Source organism: Marmota marmota, unplaced genomic scaffold (assembly GCF_001458135.2).
Source record: "Marmota marmota marmota unplaced genomic scaffold, marMar, whole genome shotgun sequence".
In the NCBI taxonomy this organism is placed as follows: domain Eukaryota; kingdom Metazoa; phylum Chordata; class Mammalia; order Rodentia; family Sciuridae; genus Marmota; species Marmota marmota.
This window is the reverse complement of record NW_025999880.1, coordinates 3,721,198-3,731,270: the sequence shown is the minus strand read 5'-3', so window position 1 is coordinate 3,731,270 and position 10,073 is coordinate 3,721,198. Positions and strand designations below refer to the sequence as shown.

The following is a 10,073-nucleotide window of genomic DNA, read 5'->3' as shown; positions in this document are numbered from 1 at the left end:
AAAAAAAAAAAAAAAAAAAAAAAAAAAAAGAAAGGTCTAACCAACACCCAGGTTTAAATGTTTCCTTGTCTGTATATTAACACTAAGTACTTTTCAAAATTATTTGGCAGGTTATGTTTATATCATACAATGCCTAGACCAAGATGGCAATTTAGGCAAGTTGAGGCCAGCCTCAGCAACGAGACCCTAAGCAACTTTGGACGTGTCTCAAAATAAAAATGTGGCACAGTGGTAAAGCCCCTCTGGATTTAGTCCCCAGTAGTTCCCTCTAAATCTTATTGCTTTTGTCATTTTCAGGTCAGGGAAAAAGAAAAATGTTTTTTGTATTATGAAAATAGTTTCAGCAAAATAGACTTTGAGAACTCAAAGATTATAAGTCCTATAAAATATCTGGTACAGGTGAACTAGATAAATAGCATGATACCCGATATTGCTAGAATTTCCTTACTGTTCATCCTAGGAATGTGCCGTGATTTATTTATTAAGAGTCAACCTCCACAGGGCATCCTGTTGGGAATGCACTGCTTTCAGTTTGAAGCAGAGTCTGAGGCAAGCCTCAGAAATAGCCAGAGCCAGAATCCTGCATTTAAGGATTGAGTTCAACTCCATTACATGTTGTTGCATCACTTTTGACTCTGGTATAAACATTCTGTTTAGAAACAGTTGCTATTGTGGCATAATTCATTTGCAGTTTCTCCTGTGCTGTCATATGGTGCTGTAAACTTAAAACACACCAAGTATTAGAACTTTGAAAACTGGATGTAATAGTGGAGTTCTGCCCAGAGGCTAGGAGCTGTAGTGCACATTTCTAGCCCCAGCTACTAGGGAAGCTGAGGCAGAAGGACCATCTGAACCTAGGAATTTGAGGACAGCCCAGGCAGTGTAGTAAGACTGCATCTCAAAAAGAAGAGTTCTGCCCACATTCTACCAATGATCTTAAAGGTGTGCGGTCATGCTGTTAACGTTAGTTAACAGTGGAGAGGGAACAACTTAACATGGGCTTGTTACCAGAATTCTCCCTGGCATTATAATTTTTATGGATATACTGAATTTAGAAATGAATGGTAGAATCCTCCTGGGCTTTGGGGAAAAATGGGGGAGGGAGTGGCTTTGGAGAGTTGAGAACTTTGTATTTTGGGCAGCCAGTATGATAGTAATTACTAGAATTATGGTTTAGATATAAGGTTGAAAATGGGAGTGGGAGAAATGTGCCCTTAATAACTAGTTGTCTAGATCCTTAAGTTCTAGAAGAAACACTGGGGTAACAAACTACATTTACTTTGCTCCATGAGGTCACTTCACAAGTTACAATGGCTTCACTGTTTGGAGAAAGGGATGGGAGAGTAATTTTACGACTTAGAACTACTGCTGAGAAACTTTGGCTAATATAGTGTGCATTGGGGGTGGGGGGGGGGTTGGAGCATGTAACACAGCACAGGTGGGTTATATCAGTGCTATAAAATTTCGGCTTCAATTGAAACACAAATTAAAAGTCCAGATGGGCTGAGAGAATGTAGCTCAGTGGTAGAGCACTTGCCTAGCATTCGTGAGATCCTGGATTCAATCCCAAGTACCACAAAGCTTCTCTTAAATTCTAATAATTTAGATTTTTTTCTGTGAGACTGTTATGGGTGGCTATACCATAATATAGAACTAAAACAGGCTGTCAGTCATCCAAAAAGTAATAGCAGGGGAATGCGATTTGAATTCAGTGGAACTGAACTACCCAGCATAGTTTCAGAGAAGAGCTATCAAGACACAAAGAAATCTAACTATTCATAGGGTAATGCTATTGCCCTTCCCTCACACCCACTACCCTCCCTCTCCCACACGGGGTAAATCTTATCCATCTATTTTGTGGAAGGGGGGGGGGGGAATGGGGATCTAACCTAGGACCTTGTGCATGCAAGGCAAACACTCTACCAACTGAGCTTATCCCCAGCTCCCTCATCTATTATCTTAGATAATGTCTAAGTTGTCAAGGCTGGCCTTGAACTAGTGATCCTCCTGCCTCAGCCTCCCATGTTACCCTCTCTTAATCTAACTTCATTGTGACCCATTTCTCTCCAATTTTTTTAGCACTACTTGAATTATCAAGACCATTTCAACCAACAGTATTTTTTAAGCCCCAAACAACTCTAACTGCCCACTACTTAGCAGAAAAACACAAGAACAAATTTTATTTATTTTCATCTCAATATTTAAATTGGGGAAAGAAATTATGAGCTTTTAATTTTAGAATTTGACAGGCTTCTAAAACTCTTGATAGGATCATCATCATGCAAAAGCCCATCTAGTAAAGTTTAAGGTGACCAGTAACTTTGTCAATTAAGTCTGCTGGTCCTGGCCCAATCCCCAGGACAGTTCGGGAACCTGGTTCAATCTGAGTACGTCCAGCATCTTGGATTAAACTTACAGTCAGTCCTAGCATTTTTGCATGGGTCAATAATTCAATCAGGGTTTTTTCATCAGGGGCTTTGACCACCACTTTGGGCTGGCCACAGTATTCCCACTCTTTGAGCATCTCAGGGTTTCTCCTTTGAATTTGCTTGTAGGCAGAAACAGCAGCGTGAGAGCATTGGGCAGCAACTTTTCCTTTTCCCATCTTTAAATCATTTCGAACCACAAGAATCATTTTGTATTCCCCAGTCTCTCCCAAGATGCTTGCTTCAGTTCCGGTATCTGTATGTGTCTGACTCGTTGAGTTTTCAGAGAGCATCCCAAAGCGTACTCGGAGGCCCCAGCCAAGGCAGATGCCACAAGCAACTCCAGCAGCCAGGCTTAGTATACCAGGATGAGCCAAGTATTCCATAACCAAAGATTTAGAGAACATCTTAAGAGAAAGAAAAGAAGTTATCACTATCTAAAAGAGGAAAGTTACATGCTTATTAGATAAACACCTTGACTATGAGCAGCAAACAATATTTTAAAATTATGAGGTCATTAAGTAGAAAGCCAAAATATATCTTGAATCTTGTGCATATACCCTGTTTCCACTCATCCCCTGTGTATTAGAAAAGATTCAAGCATATAAGTGAAAAAGTTAAGGTCTGATATGAACACTATTTTCTGGTTCAAAAACTCTTGTTAATTCAGTTTCCCTAAATCTGATGGAGAAAAGAAATGTTTTACCAATATACCCAAAAGAAACCATACAGAACTAACCCCTTTTCTAGGAAGCAGCGCTTATTTGTGTCTTAGTAATACCAATCCCTCGGTGCCCCATTGTCACAATACTGTGCCTAAGGTGAAATGCACTACTGATATTTACTGGGTGTGTGCAAAGATACTAAAAATTCTGCAAAGGGGCTAGGGTTGTAGCTCAGCGGTGGAGCACTTGCCTAGCACGTATGAGGCACTGAGTTCAATCAGCACCACATAAAAATAAAACAAAGGTACTGTGTTCATCTACAACTAAAAAAAAATTTTTTTTTTAAATCTTGCAAAGGTTAAGAGTTGTACTATCAAGCTGGGAGCAAAGGCACACCTGTAATTTCAGCAGCTCAGGAAGCTGAGGCAGGAGGATCATGAGTTTAAAGCCAGCCTCAGCAACTTGGCAAGACCCCGTCTCAAAATAAAGAGCTGAGGATGTGGCTCAGTGGTTAATCACCCCTTAGTTCAATCCATTATTAAAAAGAGAGTTGTACTATTGGACATTAGTAGAGGTAGATACCCCAGCAAAGCTGTACATCATATTTGAATCACCAAGAAAATAACCTACATCAGACTACATTTGAAGCTGTTGGGTTCATAATGCAACTGTGCATAAATATGAGCAACCATCAGTTTCTTTTCCTAGCATTTATATACAAGTTACCACATTCAAAGTGCCTGAAAATAGTGTCCTTGGAATTATGTAGTGCATAATCTACATGGCAAGGATAGCCCTTGAAATACTTATTTTATCATATCACAAAATTTCCTTTTTTTTTTTTTAATATTTATTTATTTATTTATTTATTTATTTTTTAGTTTTCGGCAACATCTTTGTTTGTATGTGGTGCTGAGGATCGAACCCGGGCCGCACGCATGCCAGGCGAGCGCGCTACCGCTTGAGCCACATCCCCAGCCCACAAAATTTCCTTTTATTCTTCATTTGGTTAAAGTAAGGATATTACATTAGTATTTGGTAGAGCTCAGCGGTAGAGCACTTGCCTAGCACGCACGAGGCACTGAGTTCAAACAGCACCACATAAAAATAAAACGAAGGTACAGTGTCCATCTACAACTAAAAAAAAAATTTTTTTAATCTTGCAAAGATTAAAAGAGTTGTACCATCAGGCCGGGAGCAGTGACTGTGCATACCTGTAATCCCGGCAGATTATACAGTATACCAAAGATTTTCATTTCAGAATAGTACAGCAAATGTCAAATTATTTTAAAGATATAATTCACATGCCATAAAATTCACTCTTTTATGGGCTGGGGTTGTGGCTCAGTGGTAGAGTGCTCGCCTAGCATGCATGAGGCACTGGGTTCAATCCTCAGCACCACATTAAAAAAAAATAATAAAGATATTGTGTCTACCTGAAATTAAAAATAAATATTTAAAAAATTCACCCTTTGAAATCATACCATTTAGTGGTTTTTAATAAATCCACAAGGTTGTGTTACCATCACTATTTTCAGTGGCCCCCAAAGTAACCCCTTACCCATTAGCAGTCACTTCCTATTTCCCTCTGCCCTTGACAACCTTTGTGTCTTTGACAATCTCCTTTCTGGATTCACTTATTCTGGACATTTTATATAAATGAAATTATACTATGCCAGGTGTGGTGGCACATACCTATAATCTCTACTATTCAGAAATCAGAAGCAAGAGGATCACAAGTTTGAGGTCAGCCTTAGCAACTTAGTGAGACCTTGTCTCAAAATACAAAATAAAAGGGCTGGAGATGTAACTCCATGGTAGAATGCCCCTGGGTTCAATCCCCAGTACCAAATAAATAAAAAAACAAATAAAATCATGCAATGTATGGCATTTTATTTTGGCTTCTTTCATTTGGCATAACATTTATATTGCTGTATCTATATCCTTGCTTTTAAAGGCTGGAGGTAAGGCCAAGGTACACTTAATATAAAAATTAAAACAACCTGATAACCCTGCATGTACAATCTCAAATTCAAACCCCGCTCCTGTAGGAATAAAACTTCCCTGAAATTGCTACTTAATGTTATAAAACGTACAACTATCTGAGTCCATTAGAATCTTCTTCAGATAGCTTCTGAAACATCTACCAAAAATCTTCTATATCCTTTTCTAGATTTACCTTCTTTTTTTTTGGGGGGGGGGGGGGGGNGGAAGTGCAAGGGGGGTTGGTACTGGGGATGGAACCCAGGGCCTCATAAATGCTAGGCAAACACTCTACTACTAAGCTGCATCCCCAACCCTTTTTTAATTTTTTATTTTAAGACAGGGTCTCACTAAGTTGGTCCAGGCTAGCCTCAAACTTGTGATCCTCTTGCTTCAGTTGTCCAATTAGCTGGAATTATAGGTATACACTACTTACCCGGTGTTTAAAGTGACTAACTTCTGTGGTCACTTTGGCAGCACACATACTAAAAATGGAACAGTACAAAGAAAATTAGTATGGTCTCTGTGCAAGGATGACATGCAAATCTGTGAAGTTTTCCATATTTTAAACATAATACCCAAGTTCTATAGGCAAGAAAGCAGGAAAAAAAGCAGAATGCAGTGACGAACCTATTTGCAGAAGAAAGGTGTGGTCAATAGCACTTTATTTGACAAAGTAACCAAATATCCCATATACCAGAATCAGGTCCTATTTGGAGAAGCAAACTGCTCTACACAGAAGATGGATAACAAAGTAAAACCTCTACATCTGTGAAAATTGTCAGAATCAAAATGCTTTGGTCAAAACTTCAGAAAATAAGCAAGTATAACAGGAACATAATGAAAGGGGAGATCTCACATACATATGCCTGATAAGAACCAAAACACAGAGTGCTGAAACAGCAAACCTGCATAAAAAAATACTTCAGCAAGGACATCTGCTCAGTAACTGCCTGTTCAACCTTGGACTGATACTACCCTTGTAGCCAAGAATTTCTGTTTCAAAACAATAATATGTGGGTTGGGGATATAGCTCAGTTGGTAGAGCACAAGGCCCTGGGTTCAATTCCCAGTACCAAAAAAACCCCAAAAAATATATATACTCTCTTCATTTAGCCTCTAAAAATTTTTCCTTGCTTCAACCTTCCTTGAATACACCACATGGTTTCCTGTAGCATGCACATTCCAATTGCAATATTCATTTCCAAATAAACACATTAAACTTCACAGAACCTCTTCCCATTATTTCTGCTTTTCCTTTTTGTTTGTTTTTTTTTTTTTTTTTTTTTTGGTACTGGGGATCAAACCCAGGGACTCTCTACCTCTGAGCTACATCCTCAGTCCTTTTTCCTTATTTTGAAATAAGATTTAGGTAAAATACTGAAGCTGGCCTCAAACTCGTGATCCTTCTGCCTTAGTATCTACAGTGGTTGAGATGATAGGTGTGTGCCACTGCACCCAGCCCATTATCTCATTTTTGCTGCCATAAAAATAAAAGGAAGATATAAGCTTCATTTTACAGATGAGAAAAACGAGGATCAGAGAAGTTGCTTATCCACAGCATCTACAACAGGGGCAAAACTATACAACATTGCCTGATCATAATAAAAAGGTTCTAAGTTGGGCTCCATTTGTGTACAATGTGTTAAAACACATTCTTCTGTCATGTATAACTAATCAGAATTTAAAAAAAACAAAAAAAACTTTTCATCTTCTCAACTTCATCTAAACACACACACCAGTATGAGACAGTGAAAACAGAATGGCAAATATCCTAGAAACTTCCAAGTTTACTGCTTATGTCCCACATCTCAATGGGATCTAATTATAAAATTAAGATGTTTTAATCTCTTAACCCAACTACCTCCTCTAAAATGTCTCTTTTTCCAGACACTTACTATGAACACATTAATAAAGCTCAGTACCTGAGACTATTTTTTTTGTTTTTTTGTGGGTTTTTTTGGGGGGGCGGGGGGTACCAGGGATTCAACTCAGGGGCACTCAGCCACTAAGCCACATCCCCAACCCTATTTTGTATTTTATTAGAGACAGGGTTTCATTGAGTTGCTTAGTGCCTTGCTTCTGCTGAGGCTGGCTTTGACTTATGATCCTCTTGTCTCAGCCTCCCAAACTGCTGGGATTACATGTGTGTACCACCATGCCCCGCTTTTTTTAAAATATATTTTTTAGTTGTCAGTGAAACTTTTACTTAATTAGGTGCTGAGGATCGAACCCTCATACATGCTAAGCAAGTACTCTGCCATTGAGCTACAACTCCAGTCTGCCTGAAACTATTCTTAAGTCTCACAGATAATCATTAGCAATGACAGCACAGTAAACCAAGTATGCCCTATAAAACCTCCTCTTGGTGCCTTCTAATTACCTTGCCTGACTAAACATGTTCCACTAGTGCTCTTGCTCCCATGACCAAGTGAACCTTGTTCCACCCATTTATCTTACCCCACAGAATAGCATTTGCTAACCTAAAAACGAAAAAGAAAAAAACAAAACAACACAAAAAAACCTTCCTGAATCTTCTTTGACCTTTAAACACTGCCTCTTTATCTCCAAACTTCAGTTTCAGATATCTATTTCTCCAAATCCTTGTACCTGGGAACCTCTCTTGCCCACTATTGAAAATTAGTAGGAAACCAGATACTTCCTAATTGTCAAATGTAGTTGCTTCTTTTCAGGGCTCATCTTAAGTTTTCTGCCACTTATTGGTCACTTCTGAGACTTAAAACTTTCCTCCATTGAATTCTTTTACTCTATTATCATCCTACCTCTCAGACAGCTTTTTTTTTAAATGGTATAGAGGATTGAACCCAAGGGTGTTCTACTACTGAGCTATAGCTAAATTGCCCAGGCTGGCTTCAAACTTGAAATCCTCCTGCCTCAGCCCCCCAAGTCATTGGGATTACAGGCATGAGCCACCACACCCAGCTTCCTGACAGCTTTTTTGGTCCCCTTCTGAACTCTACATCCTGTTTGCTCCTGATATATGTACTGTATTACATAAGTGTACACATTTGGCCTTTTCAGTCTATGTCTCCAACGTCCACTATAGAAGCCAATAGCCAAATGCAATTAAGGAAACTCTGATTAATTAAAACTAAATTAAAAATCAGTTCTTTAGTTGTACTAGCCATATTTGAAGTGCTTAATAACAATTGAAGATGGCTAGTGACTATGACTACTCTGACATACAGTGAGTTAACAGAACTTTCTGTCACTGAAAAAAAGTTCTATTTGAATAGCACTGGTCTATATGTTCTCTTTCCATTCAAAATCCATCAAAATTCACTGAGGATTTACTGTGCTTCAGGCACTGTTCTGAAGCCCGGAGATCACTGGGGCGGGGGGGGGGAGGTCCCACTCCTTATGGAGCTAACATTCTGGTGGGAGAGGACAGGCAATAAAGCTTGTCAGATGAACAATCTCATTTATTCCCAAATCATCCTATGCACAGACTCCTAAAGTGTCTCCTTGGCTTCGAATTTGAACCTCCAATTTCTGCTGGATTTCATCACTTAAAAGACTAAGAAATATTCTTTTCTTTATTTTTTTGGTAGTGCTGAGCAGCAAACCCAAGACCTTGTACATACAAACTTTCTTTTCCTGTAGTCTTGATTTGAGTATCCTGCACTTTTCCTCCTCCTATGGTCCTCCAACATCCAGTCACCGAATCCTGTTAAACTTATGTTTTAAACCCATTCCAGGATTTCTACTTACAGTTCCTAATTATCTCTTGTCAAAGGCTTCCAAACTTAGCTTTTCTTGGCTCTTACTCTAGTTCATCCTAGCCCATATACCATTATAAATACACTTCTAAAACATTCTCAAAAATCATCAGCTAACCGCATAGAGAATAAAACAAATTCCTTAGCACCAACTCTAAGTACTACACAATTCTGGTAACAGCCGACTTTTTCCTTTTACAACTGCTGCTATATGTTGTACCATCCAGCCACATCAAATATTTAGGTCCTTTCAAGGGGTAATCTCTCCCGAAATTATTTTCTGGTCTTCCCCATTTAAAATAAAAACGCAAATAAAAATATCCTATTCACCTGGAAAGGCCCAGCTGAAATCACACTGTGAAGTCAGCACCATCCCCCAACCAGACTTAATTATTTCCCCTTCGAAGCTTCTGGGGCACTTATACAGCACGATCAAATACCTCTCCAGACATTATATGATACAGGAGAATAAAACTTTCTATTATACCCTTAGAAATCTTTTCTTCCCACAGCTTGAAACGCGTGAATACACAGCAGAGAGCGTGAGGCTTGCTCGCTATCTTCTCCCATTCGGAGACAGTGCATCGATACTGCCGGAAACGCGTGGCTCTGTTGGAAAACTAGCAATTCCGATTCCTAACCCTTCCCGGCATCTTGATTCCTTTTCTTCCAAAGGATGACTTGCTGAACAGGCTCGGGGATCCAACGATCACCAGGCGAAGATGTAGGCGGGTAGTCATGGAGTAACTTGGGATGAAACGTTCCAGCTGAAAAGAGAATGGAGAACTACATCCCTTTGCTTTGCCCTAGGAGGAACCGACCTACCTAAAATACTCTCCTTCACACACGCGCCTTCTTGTTGTTCAATTCTGCGGAGCTAACACACTTTGCGCGCGCGAACTACCTCTTCCGGGGTTTCAGGATAACTAGTTCCGGATCAAGAACCGAGAAGGCTCAATCATCCTTTTCTCGTCACACCCGCAGGAGTCCGGACTGAAATACCGCGAGGATCAGCTGAGGTTGCCTAAAGGAGTGGGGAACGTTTCTCTTTAGGAGGCGGTCTCCGCTGGGTAACCGGACCGGAAGTGACGCGAGCGAGTTCCGGTTGGCCGGAGCCCCGCGGCGGGTGTGAGAGTCAGTCGGGAGCCGCTTCCAGGATCCCGAGATCTGTGGAGAAGCAGGAGTCGGAGTGGGTAGGTAAACGAAAGCGGGGAATTGGGCAAGGAAGCTTGAGACCATCATCAGAGCTTGGCTTCTTC

The 10,073-nt window shown here is 40.0% G+C and overlaps 2 protein-coding genes and 1 non-coding gene across 7 annotated transcripts in view; 2 read left to right on the top strand and 1 right to left on the bottom strand.

The window, feature by feature from the left end:
* Positions 1-2,153: 2,153 nt before the first annotated feature.
* Positions 2,154-9,852, bottom strand: Ptrh2 (peptidyl-tRNA hydrolase 2). 4 transcript variants are annotated; one of them, XM_015495387.2, is made up of 4 exons: positions 9,719-9,852; positions 9,302-9,581; positions 5,511-5,559; positions 2,154-2,833 (listed from the first exon to the last, which is right to left on the bottom strand). In XM_015495387.2, exons 3-4 carry the CDS (start codon positions 5,556-5,558, stop codon positions 2,294-2,296), a joined length of 588 nt encoding a protein of 195 aa, XP_015350873.1. In that variant the 5' UTR covers position 5,559; positions 9,302-9,581; positions 9,719-9,852; the 3' UTR covers positions 2,154-2,293. The 4 variants fall into 4 exon arrangements, with proteins under 4 accessions (XP_015350873.1, XP_015350872.1, XP_015350874.1 ...); XM_015495386.2 differs by lacking the exon at positions 9,302-9,581 and having other exon boundaries at positions 9,640-9,782; XM_015495388.2 differs by lacking the exons at positions 5,511-5,559; positions 9,302-9,581 and having other exon boundaries at positions 9,640-9,783.
* LOC125613086 lies at positions 5,536-5,642 on the top strand. The gene has a single exon (XR_007343588.1). It is a non-coding gene; the product is annotated as a U6 spliceosomal RNA (small nuclear RNA).
* Positions 9,853-9,858: 6 nt separating the features above from the next.
* The window catches only part of Vmp1 (vacuole membrane protein 1), a 115,343-nt gene continuing 115,128 nt past the window's right edge, over positions 9,859-10,073 (top strand). The window contains exon 1 of one of the 2 annotated variants that reach the window (XM_048792206.1): positions 9,859-10,007. The gene's annotated coding sequence lies outside the window, so the exon portion shown is untranslated. The remainder of the gene's footprint in view (positions 10,008-10,073) is intronic. The other variant, XM_015495385.2, reaches the window with a different exon arrangement.

Coding starts and splice junctions, on each gene's coding strand:
- Ptrh2 (XM_015495387.2), bottom strand. CDS start 5,558: ATGTGTGCTGCCAAAGTGACCACAGAAGTTAGTCACTTTAAACACCGG. Junction 2,834..5,510: donor TTAGTCACTTTAAACACCGG/GTAAGTAGTGTA, acceptor CTTTCTCTTAAG/ATGTTCTCTAAATCTTTGGT.